This window comes from Rhea americana, unplaced genomic scaffold (assembly GCF_003343005.1).
Source record: "Rhea americana isolate MKP2758 unplaced genomic scaffold, rheAme1 scaffold_41, whole genome shotgun sequence".
NCBI classification, from domain to species: Eukaryota; Metazoa; Chordata; class Aves; order Rheiformes; family Rheidae; genus Rhea; species Rhea americana.
This window is the reverse complement of record NW_028186546.1, coordinates 1813633-1829516: the sequence shown is the minus strand read 5'-3', so window position 1 is coordinate 1829516 and position 15884 is coordinate 1813633. Positions and strand designations below refer to the sequence as shown.

The following is a 15884-nucleotide window of genomic DNA, read 5'->3' as shown; positions in this document are numbered from 1 at the left end:
CACAGGAAGAGGCAGTCTCTTAGGAAGAACAAATCTAAATAAAGAAGTTTTTCAGTACTGGAGGAGATCAGGAAAGCACATCCCCATCCACGCTCTTTCCTGTCAGAGCAGCTGACAAGCCTTAGCATTGTCTTTTTGTCACTTGGCTTTAAAACTCAAGTGACTTAATCCCCGGTCCGATGGGCAAAACCTCTGAAGGAGATAGGCCCAAGCTGTTACTAGGGCAGACATCTGTCAGTGCAATAGAGGGGCAGGGAGGGAACGGTGACTCTCAGTGGCCCTCCAGCCCTGCTTTCTACAATAATGCAAGGCACTAGAGTTTAATTGGAGATGGCATCAAGCCCAGCACAGGGTGGGGGTGAGAAGGGTGGAAAATTCTGCAATTCTTTGGCTGCATCCCTCCCCCAGAAACTGTGCAGCACACAGGAGAAAGCTGACAGATAAGGAGGCCATTAATTAGCTGATTGCTAAAGGGAGGGTTCCTGGGAAGCGGGCCCTTAGGGCCTTTACTGAAAAGCCTAAGTGAAAAAAGGCACGTTTTTTAAATCAAGTTGACCAGTGGACTGTGAAATCCCTGGACACTGGACAGGAAAAGCAGTGCAGTCTGTTACCTGGGTTTAACTAGCCAAAGTCACCAACTGCCTCCCACTCTTCGCAGATACCTGGGAGTTGGTGTTAAGTATCTCTTTGCAGTGAAAAAAGGGCACTTACTAGTGACAGAAGAACAGCTCTGAGATGGGTTGTCCAGATTCATAGAATCACAGAATGGTAAAGTTGGAAGGGACCTCTGGAGATCATCTAGTCCAACCCTCAGCATAGTCCCATACAGGGATTGAACCCATGACCTTGGCATTAGCAGCACCACACTCCAACCAACCGAGCTAAACCTGATTCACATTTTCTCAGCGGTTCTACATACATGTGCACCCTCGAGCTACAGCCCTCGGAGGTCACGCTCCTGCCCCGTTTCTGTGCAGCGTGCAAGTGTGCTACAAGCAAGCAGAGCCCTAAATCCCTCCCAACCCCAGGATCCCCCCAGTTATCCTAGCAGAACTGGCAATGAAGGAACAAAGATTGGTATGGATACCAATCATGCATGTGGTATGGACAGGACAGGCCTGAGAACTTCCCAGTGCTGGTACTTAACCCTTCCTCCTTACTTTGATGAGGCCAACTAAGTGGGCAGATGATGACCCTAAGCAATGCCAGCCCTCCACAGTACAAATTATAAGGACAGTCTTAAAACAACCATAGCCAGAGAGCTGTCTTGCCGAATGCAGGCCTGATGCCCTTCATGATGGGCACTGCTTGGCAAGGGAGCGAGTGGAAATACAGGTAGCTGCTCTGCAGCAATGGAGACAATCCTTACAGACACTGCCAAGCTTGCTAGTGCTCTCTCAGAAGAGCACTCAAGTCAGCTTGGTCACCAGCTCGCAGTAAGACTTTGACTGTCCTTTCTGCTATAGAAATGAAGAGATGAGCAGTCTTATTGCACGTCTTCCTCACAACCAAATAAAGGCTTCTGTGAGATATCCCCGTAGCTATTAAAAATTCAAGCTACTACGAACAAAACGAAGCAAAACTTGTATAGACAAAGACAGCCAAAAAAAAAGAAAAATTTGGAAAAGCTCCCGGAAAAAGTGTAAGAACTTTCCAAGTGAACAAACAAGGCAAGGTTGTGGAGGTACTGGGGTTCTTTGCCTCTCATACCAGGAGAACTCAGTATAGGAGTCCCTTATTGCTTAGGCATTGCTTAGGGAGTCCTAAGGCTTTGCTAAGCTCCAGCTTCAGTGACCTACATGCCAAGGGAAACATTCATTCAAAAGGGACCCTCTGCTCTTTGTATTCACCAGAATTCAGAGTCTGAACAACAAGATAAGCAGAAGTAGGGACACGCAGATGGAGAAGCGGGGCTGGAGGACACACTTGAACCCAAGCACACAGCAGCAGCTGCAGCAAAAGAAGGGCAGTGTGCGAGTTCGTGGGAAGCGAGCAGGCTGCGCAGGGGAAGGCAGGCATGTGAAACTGTGACAAATTTAGCCCCTGTTCATTCAGGACTGCATTTTCCACTGTTAATGCCAGTGCTCCATCCCTGATTAGCGTTTACATCATGTGGTTGCTGCTGCTTTTTTTTTCTTCTTTCCAGGTCAGGACAGTCTGCGTTGCAGCCTTTGCTACTGCTTGCTCTTCTACAGGGCGAGATGTAGTGAGGGAGGGTGCAATGCTAACAGCAGGGAGTCCTGAGAAGGCTCTGGGAGCTCTTACAAGGCAGAGTATAAGTCTATCACATGCACCTGACTTCAGGATTTGGTGAGCTGCAGAACTGCTCTTTACCTTGGTGTGACAACCTCAGGACGTGACAAAAATACTTCTCGCTAAAATCTTGCCTCCAAATAAAAGTAGAGGTACAGAACTGAAGCCCAAACTCCCACCTTTTCTCCCCAGCACCCACTTCCTCACAGGTTAAAGCAAGAGAGTACTGGCCAGCCAGGACAGAAAAACCCAACGGAACGATGAAAATGCAGAAAAGCTGAAGGAAAGCAAAGATACACCAGACTGACTCTACCTATGCATAAAGAGAAACCTCTGCTGCACTTTATGCCAAAGGAAAAGGTTCCCAAAGGTGCAGGCCTGTGGCACATGCAGCCGCCAACTTGTATTTCACACAGTCTTTTTTTAAMAAGAGTTTTTCAGCACTTCACACAGCTCGCCTTAATTCTCACTTTTCTGAAATAGCACAGGGAAGAACTCATGGTCAGTTGTCTTAAATCCCTAAAGATCATTTAGTCTAACACCCCAAAGAAAAGCCAGGACAAGAAGCTTCACAGCACCATGAGCTGCCCTCACAACAAATGCCAGCACAAAGTACCTCCCCATCAAAAGCAATTAGAGGTTGGCTGATGTCCTCCTCTTGGCTTAAGCTGTCTCTTACACAGTTTTTTATGGCAAAGACTAGCTGTAGACATTTTTACAATCCATAAACGTGAAATCCTTTTCTGTCTCCTAGCAATAAAGATATCCTGTGGCAACGATAAGCTAATTACATGTTGCATAAAGAAGATTAACTTTTAATGTGTTGTTCTTTCATGTCACTGGCTGCTCCCTTTCTTTTSTTTTAAAGGAAAGGGTAGGTTTACTAAATTAATCATTTTTAAAACGTCTGCACCTTGTTACAGTCTTTGTTTTATAAGCTGTACCTYAAAACTAAGTAGCTTTCATCTTTGTGTTTTCTTCTATTCAGAGTCTGTCTACCCCCGACACCCCCTCTTTGCTGGAGATTTTCTATTTATTTTCTTTAAGACAAGATGATCATTGAACACTGCCTGCAATTTGGTGGTGTTCCGTCCATTTACACGCATTAATGTTTCTCACTGCACTATTTTCACTTATTCCCTCTCTCTCTCTTCCAGACTTATTTGCTGTTGACCTTGCTCCAAAGTCATCTTACTTTTTTTTCCCCCGTTGATTGGGATTACGTTTTCAATCCAGTAATATGAAAAAGATGTTCAAACAAATTATCTCCACCTTCAGTTGTCCAAGAATTCCCTCTCATGCTGTGGTCTGCTGAACTCCTTCCTTAATGAAGTTTCTCTAAAATTCCTACCACTCTCCTCTATAACTGAAGTGATTTTGTGCCATCCTATCACAGATTCCAGCTCCAAGGCCCCAAACGTCAAAAGTCTTTCCAACTAAAACGTCCTGATTCCTTCTCTACATTCAATTCATGATAACTGATCACAGGCCACAGTAAAAAGTTTTTCTTGGTGGCTTTCTGAACGTTTAAGGATGTATTTTTAAACATAAAGTATATAAGAGTAACCTGAATCTGGTGTGTGTTTAGCCAAATATCAAATACTGATGAAGTTGCCTGTCAGATGAAAATCTGGGGGTTTTAGACATGACTGTAGCCAAAAAAAGTTAATAAGATTTTGCTCTATTTTATACAAACCACTCAGAGATCACATTCCTTGGAGAACAAGATATTCTTCATTGAGCTTCCCTTCCCAAAATATAATTTCTAAGTGACATGGAAAAAATAAATTATAAATGAACTTTGATAAGCCTCCTCCTTTGACTCCACTCTATTCTAAGGCTAACTCTAGCTAGTGAAAGCCGATAGAAGTACCATCAATCTTTCTACTTCACATGTAACACAAATCAATATATAGAACTGCATTTTCCCTCTGACAGAAACACCGCAGAATCATGAGAGCAATGCTGAGTTACATCAAAGCATATTTGGTTCTTCCTGTCAAGGAACCTAACATCAGCTTATTGCTTCTTTAGCAGCGGTTAATCTTTTCACTAAACATGCATTTCCATTTCCACCCTGCAATATTCCACTTAGTACTTTTAGAGTCTGCATCTGTAGTTTGTTTTGATTTGGCTCTTCAGCCCTACAACGAGGCTCCACTCTACATTGAAATGAAGAGGTCATCGCTGAACGTGATGCAGAACAAACTAAAATAACTTTATAGTGAAGCCCCTATCGGTCTGAATCTCCTGCAAAGTACGCCAATTGCCTTCTGATGCAAGAAATCTTGCAGTGCCTGCGATGCTGCACTGACTTTGGCATACTACACAGCACGCTATGGTATTTATAACATCAATAAAATGTCACAGAGCTACAATATTTTAGTTGTTGTTAAGATTTTGCATTCTACTTTGTTTAGTAATTTGATCCCTACTTTATCCTGCTAATTAAGTAGCAATGATTTCTATAGCAAAAGATTGGATCTCCCCAGCAATCGTTGCTGGAAGTGATTAAATTGATGACAAACATGGAAAGATTGTTCTTCCTAACAACAGTGAGTTAATCCCACATCAGGGATGTTGAATGGGGAAGAGTTAAGCAGATGGAAGTAAACTAAGCATTGGATCTTTTGAAAAGAAATTCAGGATGTTACCAGTTTTCCACCATTGCCCAGCATCTGCAGTGTTAAACCTGACAAGGGGTCCCCATGTTTCAGACAAATCTACAGCCTGACAGAGCAGCTGAATACCAACCTCGTTGTATAAATCACTGAATTCTTCAACCACATCTTTTGGGATCCTTTGTCCATTGTTGGTAAGATGATAAGCCACCCCATTCTTGGAGTAAAGACTGATCCGGCCAACGCTTCTCTCACCATCAGTAGTCTCCTCAAGTAAACCATTGTCTTCTGCTAGATGATAGACTGGGTTTCCATGTGAACCATGGATCCACGTAGCTCCCAGTTCAAAAGTGGCGTGCTCTGTAGGAGTGTAAACCAAGCAGACTAGTTATAGAAACCCATTTTTCTGAAAGTGTGTCACACTCAATCTCAAATGAAATGTACATGTGCAAAACCAGAGCAATTGCCTAAGTACACCACGTGTTTGAACATCATTTAAGTAGAGCTTTCCCTGCTATATGAGGGTAATATCAGTGTTCTTCAAACAAGTCCTTCAGGATACAATGTCAGACAGTGCAAGAAAGATGAGATGTTTCCAGTAAAGATACACCACAGTGCCACCACTGATACTTACAGTGAAATGTGGAATCTTTAAGGTTCCCAGTTCTTATCACGGTTGTTGCCAGCTGCTCTATGCCTGCTACTTGGCCTTTCTATATCATCTTCTATAAAATTGCACCTAAGAACAAGACTGGAGAGTAGAGGATGTACTGTTCGTGTAAGCTATATACTAGTGAAAGGTGGGTGAGGGAGTAAAGGAGAAGAGCTGTAAGAATCCACATGGTAGTATTTCAAATAGGACATAAGAGAATACTTACACAAATATTAAAGCAGGAGGGAAAGAACATATATAGATTACCTAAAGACTTCAAATATCTACTATATTGGACAGGAGGAGATGGATATCCAGATTCAGGAAAAAAAAAAGCAGCAAGATGCAGGAAAAATGGGGACTGCCTTGGGACAGTAACATTGGCCTGCATACTAAGCCCTGCCTTGTGATTAAAAATGTAAGTTATTTATAAAAATGCCTCAGGCCATCTGAAATGCAAAAATATATATGCATTCCTGAAATGAGGAAATAGGTTATATTTTACTATTTATGCCTTTGAAAATTTAAATCAGGTTCAGAAGTCCAAAGCTAACTGTTTTTAAAAAATCTGACAAACCAGTCATCGTCCTTCTCAGTATCCCAGACAACACCACATAGTATCACTCATTCTGTAGAGGTATTTGAATGTGTGATTAAGAACAAGTGGAGTAGTTAGCAGGCTGAAGGTTTTCACTCTCAACAGGATCTTGCTTGATGAAGAAAGGATCATGCAGTTACCAGCCATCACGTGTTGTTTCACATGTAAATAGATGCTCAAAAACATTGCAGCATTATACAAATGCACTAAGGTTTACTGGGAGCAAGCTCCAAGAAATGCCACTGTCCAGCTGAGACCCTACCTCAGAGGGAAGCTTCACACACCTTGTTTTTCAAGAAGACAACAACCTCATCATTAAGGAGCACTGGTGACTGCCCTTCAAAATATGTTTGAGGGCTTCAGAGTGCAAAGACTTCTATGCACACCTAAAATAAAATACGTGCTTAAAGATGTGCAACATCAAGGCACAAACGTGAATATTTAAGGCACCACAAATTCTAATATACCCTCAGAGCATCCAGCCTCGTGGAAATGACTGCTGTACATTGGCAGCCAAGGTACAAGGCTCATAAATATTGCATGTGGCAGTCACCTTGTTAACTGCAATCCTCCTGCAAGTCCTCACATACGAGATCATCAGCAGGAATACTGCCTGCTGCTTCATGTCAAGAGCTTGCTCTTTGCTGTACTAACAACCCCCCTGGATCTAGTTCTTTTTTATAGGGCACCTGATCTCTCCAAGGAATGCCAAAAGCACCAGCAGGTCCCTCTCAATTGGTGCTCAGTAACATGACTGATGTGATCCAAGTTCTCTCATTTTCAGTGGCTGTGTGGAATGTATTCAAATATCAGGAAATTAAAAATAGTCATCTAGCCTGTAATACTTAGAAATTCACTAGCATTACTCCCAAGCAGATAATCCAGTTATTACCTAGTATAAATTACATAAGTTATTTGAAAATGTAAGATTAAATAACATCTTTTTTTTAAACAGAGAAACCTAATTCACTTTCAAGGCTTTAAAAGATTTCAGTTTCAGTATTAAACTACTTTGAATGAAACACACAATAGAACAAGTTTTTTGTAAAATCTGCCTGCTACTCTGCGAATATAATTATTGACATACAAGCAGCAGTCAAAACAGGCCTATACACAACAATATACCATACCAGCAATTTTCCAAAGGAATGCATAGATTGCATATCAAGCCTTCTGAATATGCACAGGAACTTTCACATTTCCCTTTGAATCCCTGACTACTCCTCAGGCATCCTGTCGTGAAATATCTGCAGTGGATACAGATGTTATATATCATATACAAGAAATACACTTACAGTCCACAGACACACAAACCCTCTGCCTCGCCTGTGTTAGAGACAAGGAATCGAACCTCTGAAAATCCAAATTATTCTCCTGCGCTTAGTAGCAACATMCTTTAAAACTGGCCCTGAAGTAAAGGAAAATACTAACCCCTGCAGGATACAGCATTGCTCAGTGAGAGTGGAAGTACTAGGATATAACTCTGTGAAGGTGTAATCCTATCTGTGCTGAAGGTTTAAATTTCATCTTGCATCAGAGGGGAGTAGCCAGAAAAGTCTAATATTTAAACTCCTTTCAAACCAGCAGATCAAAGCGGTTGTATGTTGAAGACTCAGAAGAACCCCTTCTGTAGTAGTTTTGTGGAAGTTTTAGCCAGATCTGAGAAATGAGCAGGTCTCACCTGCCCCAGGTGTGACCTTGATGCTCTGGGCAGTACAGAAGAAGACASTACTGCCTAGCATCATGCTTCCCTGTCGCTTTTGTAACCAGGGAATAAGGAGGCTCCTGGTAAATGCTGCTTCTGAAGGCTTTACCACCCAGCAGAGCTCCAAAATAGTGCGGCTATACAGTGTGCGCATCTGCAAAGCTCACAAGGTGCCAGAACATGCACTACCTTGGTAAAGAGCTGCATGCATTACCTGCACAGTGTAATTTTGCTAATTTGCAGAAGATAAGAAGAGACAAGACAGGTCACAGTTTTCAAACAAGTGTTAAMATATCAAGATTAAAATTTTAGATTCCAGTCCTTTACTCTGCAAATAATGGTTACAGCTACAAACTGCATCATCTTCACCAAGCAGAAAAGCCTGCTTTGGCTTCATGTTAGTTAAGAAGTGGTAACCTCCTCTAACAGGAGGTAGATTCTCAGCAAAGGCAGAGATGTGAGTAACTGGTGAAGGTGTCCAAAGATGACAGAAATGGTCTCTGTATTAGTACCACAAAATTATTTCACAGGTGCACTGACAAAAATATTTATCGCTCCCTGAAGATTTCAGATCTCTAACACTTCCCTCCTTTCACAGACATGATACAGGATATTTTTAATACAGTGTATTGTGAGTAAAGGACACACTTCCCATTCTAACCTCTATGCCAAGTCTCAGCAGAATGCAAAGTGCCCTGTTAAGACCCTGGAGATTAGATTTGTCCGACTGCCTTTTCATTCATTTCCCTTCTAAAAGTTCATAGGACACTGCTGTTTATTTACTATTGTAAATTTATCGAGTGAAATGCAGTATGTGATTTAACGACCTGAGAAGTAAAAAGAAAGGAGGCCAGCAAGAGGCTGGAGTTAATAAATACACAGAGTGGGATCAGAAGCAGAACTAGTTAATTGAAATCAGGAAGACAATTCAGTAAAAATGAAGAGCTGTTCGCCTCCTGCGGAGAAGACAGGCAATGTCCTTCTAGATACCAGGGGAAATCTCATTSACTACTGCACTGCAAAGGGCAACATTTGTTCCAGTAACTTTGCATTTAGAGATTTTACAGGATAGGATTAAAATATCCAGTGTCTGCACCACTATTACATGCCGAGAAAGGAAGCCACAGAGGTAGGAAAGCTGCAAATCATGATGAAAGGATATATTGAAGAGGTTTTTCCAGCAGCCTGATTCACAGTGGGTAGTGCCTACACAGTAAATTAGTTCTAGGGAAATGAATGGGCCTATTTATAGCTCTGAGCTTGTCCCTTTGCAAGTGATGTAAGTCACAGAGAAATGGATGTTCTCTGGTCAGGAGTTTACTGACTGCTCTTAAGCAAGAGTCAGGCTTGAAAACTGTGGTGGAAACTGTCTTGATAAACTTAGTCAATCACAAGGTACTTCTCACAAGCCTATTATACTTAGCTTTTCTTATAAACAGATAAACAATCACCAAGATCTTCATTTTATGCAAATATGGTCCACTTTGGAGTAGTCTTCCATCTRAAGATCTGAAGGTGTTGTAAGCACAGCCCAAATTTGCCCACCCACCCTAAAGGAAGCCCAAGCAGTCACGTGTCTGATAATGTCATACCTCAAGTACCCTTCTGCATGTGCACATYGACCAAAAAAGCAAGCTTTCAAGAACAAAGTAACTTAATAATAATACAAAAGCTTGCTAGYCAAATTCAGAAAGAAAACCCAATGCGTTGCTACCAAAATCCTGCTCTTACCAAGTTTCACACTTTGCACTCGGCCTCCAATTCGATCAGTTGCCTCAAGGATAGTTACATCCGTGAAACCACTTTCCAAGAGCGCTTTTGCAGCTGACAGGCCCGCAAGCCCAGCACCAATAACTACTATTCGAGGCTGTCGTTTTCTCCGTAGGCCACTACTAAGAGGATCATCCGTGCTGTCTGCAGATATTTCACAACTTTGCATGCCGTCCAAGCTCTCTTTCTAAGGAACCTATGGAAAAAGCAAACAAGCATTTTCAGGGAACTTGGCTCRCACTTAGCCCTGCAGTTAAAAATCCTAAAGAAGTCTGTAAAAAAAAAAAATGTACAGAAGGAAAGAAAGTGAACTTGTGAACTAGAACCAGACTTTCAAATTGGATGCACAGAAAGGATAACCGAGGTCAGATTTTTGGTCTGCAGTACCAACACTGGAAACTCCAGAAATCTCCACCCTCTTGCAACCATGTATTCTATTTCTAGAGAAGTCAAAGGATTTGCAAACTCCAATCTCTTTAAATAACATCAAGAAGTGGCAATTTTGTGGTAAAGACTTCAAAAAATAAAAAGGAAAATCACATACCCAAGAACAACGAGCTTCACAATACAGTAATGAAGCTTCACTATGCCTCTGTGGCAACCACAAAGCATAAGCTTCAGATCATATAACTACGGGACTTGGTAAAGAGGATTTAACTGAAAGCATGGAGATCAGATATCAAACCAATCATTACAGCAATGGTACAGATGGACAAAATGTTTCAACTGATGAAAGCCAATGASGGTCAACTGAAAAATTCAGTCACATGACACAGCCTCCAAGCCAACACCATCCTGTCACATCAGGATCGGTCTTAGTGTTAGGAGAGGTTCAAATCCATATCTATTCCCATTAGATTGATATTAGAAATCATAGAATCAGTAAAGTTGGAAGGGACCTCTGGAGATCATCTAGTCCAACCTCCCCACTCAGCAGGGCCACCTAGAGCATGGTAGACAGGGCTGCATACAGGCAGGCCTTGAAGATCTCCAGAGAAGGAGACTCCACAACCTCTCTGGGCAACCTGGTCCAGCGCTCCGTCACTCTCACAGGGAAGAAATTCCCCCTCACGGTCAGGCGGAACTGCCTGTGCTTCAATTTCTGCCCATCGCCTCTTGTCCTGTCACATGGGACAACTCAAAAGAGTTTGGCCCTGTCCCCTTGACACCCTCCCTTCAGGTACTTGTACACATCGATAAGATCCCCCCTCAGTCTTCTCTTCCCCAGGCTGAAGAGGCCCAGCTCTCGCAGCCGTTCCTCACAGGGCAGGTGCTCCAGCCCTCGGATCATCTTCATAGCCCTACGCTGGACTCTCTCCAGTAGCTCCATGTCTCTCTTGTASTGGGGAGYCCAGAACTGGACRCAGTACTCRAGTACCTTCATCTATGCAACATAGCCAACCAATCCTCCAAGARGCATCTCATTTTTCTTTGCAAAATCCTAGAGGCTGTCTTTTTGACTGTGTGCACTCCTAGTTTCAGGTCCCATTGCCTTATTTTAGTACATGGCCTGAATGCATATTCTGTCCCTGTCTGCTTATATACTCTTGAGAATATGGAGGTATTGTGGACRTGCTCCAGTGAAAATTTTATGCTCTGATTTAGGAGCCAGGAGATAGAAAATACGCCCACTCAAACAAGACAGCTGTTCTCATCCACAGCAATAGGAATCAATGCCATGAACTTCATTATATTAGGAAGAAAAGTCAAACGACACAACATGTGGCAGGAACCAGAGGAAGCAGAGTGTCCACCAGGCCTTCTCCAGAGAGACAGTAGGCCAAAGTCACCACCTTAGCTGCCAGCAGCCACAGTCAGTGCTTCCAGTCTCCTTGCAAGGAAGGTTTAACCTTTTCTCAGGGATCATACRTGTAGGATGTCCCTATGCACAAATGTCAATGTCTAGTCTGGATAGGTTTACATGTATCCTCTAGAGTGCCAAAGAACAGCATATGAAGACCCACACTCCATCCAGATTCAARAGGATATGTTTTCCTGGCTTCTAAAGGAGAGATACATAGTCCAAGATTCAATCAACTCTTGAATTAGCTGGTGCCCAATGATTTGGACAAAGTACACACATCATTCTCTGCCTTTTTACTGTCCTCCATATCCAATACTTACTGAAAGCAGAGTTTTAAAAACAAACAAACAAACAAAACACAGAGGATATTCCTTCAGAGCTCTTCCCCAACTCCCTTCTCCTTTTCCTGTCTCCCAACACTTGGCCAACATCAAAGACTACTGTTCCTCTCTTGCACCACCAGGAGAAGAATCAAACCTTTGTACTTAAGACACTGCTGGGCCACTGCAGCATGTGACCGTGTGTACTAATGAAGGACAAAACAATAGTATTTTCATTTGGAGAGTTCCTTTTATTCCACAATCACAAAGCATTTATCTTTCTTGACCAACTGTGTCCCGCTATGGGTAATAGAGAGATGACACTAGATTGAATTCAGTAGTCTTTAAAGCAGTGGTATAAAAAGTAAAATGATCTTGCCTGCACTCTTCACAACTATTTTGAAACGGTTTTGTTTCAAATGCTGAAACTTCAGCCCAATCCRTTCTATTTGGGCTTGTCTGCAAGAGATTTTAGCAAAGTGCCTATAGCAAACTCTGCTTCGATGAATATAGCTTGTTCCAAATGTTGCTGAACAACAAAAAAGATGACATCTAGCCAGCTTTGGCTRCAACCATACTACAGACTTCTACCTGTGGTTACATCAATCAGATCTCACTATTTTCACCTCTTGACTGATGGATCTGAGCTGGCAGATCTCTCTCATGTGGAGTCAGCCATTTGGAGAGTTATTCCCAAGCAGGAGTCAAACATGTCAAGCATGCAGTGCTTTCTAGTTCATGGCAAGAGTCACGAATCGTGGTCACTTAACAAGAGGAAAAGCTATGAGCRGCCAAAACCAGGAACTGGACTTACTCCCAAGCAAGCTGGATCCAAAAGCAGTAAATCAGTTTGAAAAAGCAGTAGAGAACACTTTCTTCCCTGGCTCCAGAAGCAACAGTAAAGCTCTGGAACAGGCAGGGAGGAGGAAGATGCAAGATACCTTCCCTACAGCAGCTGATGAGATGGGCCAAGCTTTCTGTTGCAGACACCTCAGAACTAGTCTTTGCTTGCTTTGCTTCTGATTCACTCCCCCTGCAGACATTCCTTATCTGGGACAGGAGTGTTTGGTTCCTGTTTATCTTAATTCACTTTGAAAGCGGATTTTCAGAATGGGTTAAGATAAACAGGAACACAGCAGTCCTACTCTGCAGTAAGGAGAGTTTCCTTTGGGAATGAATCAGGAACTACTCCRTGATGTGTAGATTAAATCCCTACCAGACAGAGRCYGATATGAAACATAAGACCACCCCTSAGAGGCACACAACGCACTCTGCAAACAGAGATCAGGGACAACGTTTTAGTAAAAAAAATATATGAAGAGGAAACATCACTTTTCTCTATTTACAATGCAGAACAACGGGAAGGAGCTTGGCTTCCCAGAAACAGATTTTTCTTCCATTGTCATCTTTTACCTACACTTGAGGTTGAGTGAAGCCACCACTTTTCTTGGTCCCTATATCRTTCCAAGGCTGCACAAGTGGTAAGYGGTCAGTGAGTCAACCATTAGTCCTTGACCTCCCCTTCCAAATATGCCAACTTACTGACTTTTAGCCTATCAAGCTAGGAAGTCACGGGTTTCTAGTTTCTTTGAAAATCTTTAAGATGGGCCCTGAACATCAAGACCTGCAGTTGCAGGAAAGTGACGTCACCTCTCTACACTTGCTCTATAAAAACCAAGAAAAGTTAGGATACCATCACTGGAATATGAAGCTTAGCTGCCTGAAGGACAAAATAGTACAGTTAAGGATACACAAGAGCTGCCATAGCAAGTCACATCGAAGAGCCTGGGGTAAGTACAAACAGGAATGACCCTCTTCTGGCAGTATMCAGCCTCCAGCCTAAGTTCTTTAGGGACATTCTAAGGTGGAACTCATATCCAGACCTCTGAGCACAACAACCACTGGTGGACTTTCCCTTCTTGAATTTGCTGACTCCTTTTGGAAGTCCTCTAATGCTTCTGGCCTTCACAACAGTTCTACGGTGAGTAGCTCCTCAGTCTATTAACATTATGCAAACATTAATGTCCTGTTGGTAGTTTGAAACCCAGTACTCAATGAGAACTGAGGGCATTCCCCAAAAGCATGTTATGAGAAATATTGGTAATTGCACCCTGTTCACATTCTTCTCAGTGCCCAGGACCTTCATGCATGATCCTAGTCATCTCTTCTTCAAGAAGCAGTAAATTTTAATCTGGCTAGCCCTTTCTCATTTTCGAGCTATTATAAACCCACAATTGAAATAACTCTTCCTAGAAATGCCTTCAGGATTTATTACAACCCATATACATTCCATAAAACTCYTTAATTTCTCAGCTAGTCTTCAGATGGCACCTTGAGGTATATATTTTAATTGCCACAGTAAAGAAACACCTTTTCTGCCACTTATATCCTGTAAGAATTTAACAGTTTTAGCTCAGTTCTTCAAGTACAGCTTTCCTAACGCTAGCTTCAGCAAACTCTTGTGAATTCTTCACATAAAGTCTTAAATAACATGTCTTCCTCTCCCATTTCATCATTTTAATACTGGATTATGTGACCTGTCTAGACAGATGAGAAAATAACAGGGTATTTTCTGTGTGCAGAATCCGGATTTAGAAACYACCCTTAACGAGCCAACAACCTTCACTGTATGATCGACAGGAGAAGGCAATTAAAATTTAGCAAGAGCTTGAGCTTCCCAATCAAGATACATGATCTATTGTGAAATCAATGGACAATATAAATATATGATCACCACTGCACTTATTTCAGTATCAGTTATACACCTAGTTAGGCTCAGAAGTAAGATAAGTACATAAAACAGTCTACTAATATTTGCCAATCCACCAGACACTACTTGCACCAGTGAGTATTACCAGACTATCTGGCTTTCTGACTTCAACCTGATTCCCAGGAGGTTGGGAGGATTTTTTGTTTTGTTTTGTTTTGTTTTGTAATTAGAGGGTAAGAAGTGTGTTAGTTGCTCTGCTGTGAATCTCTTTGAGGCTGTAACTTTACTATGCATCCAACCAAAAGCAAGGGTAATACTAAATCATAGCTTGCCTAAGAGTAAAATCCTCCCATCTTGTCTCTTAYGGCCTTCTTGTAAGATAGCTAATCAGCACGGGTTACCCACCATAAAGGAAAATCCAAATAGGCCACAATTTCTTACAGCCTTAAAAATATAGGTTTGATCCCACTACCTCTTGTTTATCTAAGCATCTCACTCATGATATTTTAACTTCATCTTCTTCTAGATTTGTTCCCTTTCTCAGTCTCTATTTCCAGTCTACCCTCGCATTCCTAGGTGCCATGACTCTTCCTCATTCATCTCTTCTCCCTACTGTCCATCTTCTCCATTCAAAAAAAATATTAAATAACACCCAAGAGCTTCTGTTTCCCAGTAGGCAAACCTTCACAAAAATATATTTTCTATGATGGGCACCATTCTACTAACCCAGAATCACGGGTTTGCATTCCTGGCATTTGTACCTCTCAACTACAAACTCCCCATCCCTTCATCTCTRCTGGCCTTAGTTATGCAGCCAGCCCAGTGACTGGTCCCAGGGAGATGATTCTTTTCATCTGCACCGTGGAGCTGTTAGCTTTCATTAGGACTTCAATCACAAGTGAAAACCCAGAGAATTAAGGYAGTTCACAGCTGCCACCTTTATCACAACTGTATTCTCTCATGAGGCTATTCTTCCAARGACCCTTAAGAAAAAGGTCACCAAGGCTCAGACAATTTAAAAATACAAAACCAAAATAAACAAAAACATTTGTCAAGGAAATTTGCTATTCTTAGCTCACCCAAACACTCTTACAGTAGCACTATCATAGCTGTGATGACACAAAGACTTAGGCAAGGTAATGTACTGGAAAAAGAAAAGGCTTTCAAGCTTAAAAGCTTGTCCTCTTTTTTTTCATTTTGGCTTTTTTTCTCCACCTAGATCAGTTAATCTAAAAAAGGCCTTCCTCTCCCCTCAGACTTTGCTTTGTTTCACACAGTAGGTTGTCCAAGACCCAAAAGTGAGCTCCCTGCATCCCACAGACCACAGTAATGGCCACTCCAGGTGGAATCTGTCTCATCCAACTTCATCAGTCTGGAGTCCAACTTGCATTTGCTGTCCGCAACCTTTCAGCTGATGGAAAGCCAGAGACACCAGCAGAAGCTAAACCATC

General features: G+C 42.1%; 1 protein-coding gene across 2 annotated transcripts in view; it reads right to left on the bottom strand.

The window, feature by feature from the left end:
• The window catches only part of SMOX (spermine oxidase), a 56855-nt gene that overhangs the window by 17141 nt on the left and 23830 nt on the right, over positions 1-15884 (bottom strand). For both annotated transcript variants that reach the window (XM_085314670.1, XM_085314671.1), the window contains exons 2-3: positions 9561-9795; positions 5008-5234 (exon numbers count right to left, since the gene is read on the bottom strand). In XM_085314670.1, the coding sequence (XP_085170796.1) occupies positions 5008-5234; positions 9561-9768 (435 nt within the window). In that variant the 5' untranslated portion in view covers positions 9769-9795. The remainder of the gene's footprint in view (positions 1-5007; positions 5235-9560; positions 9796-15884) is intronic.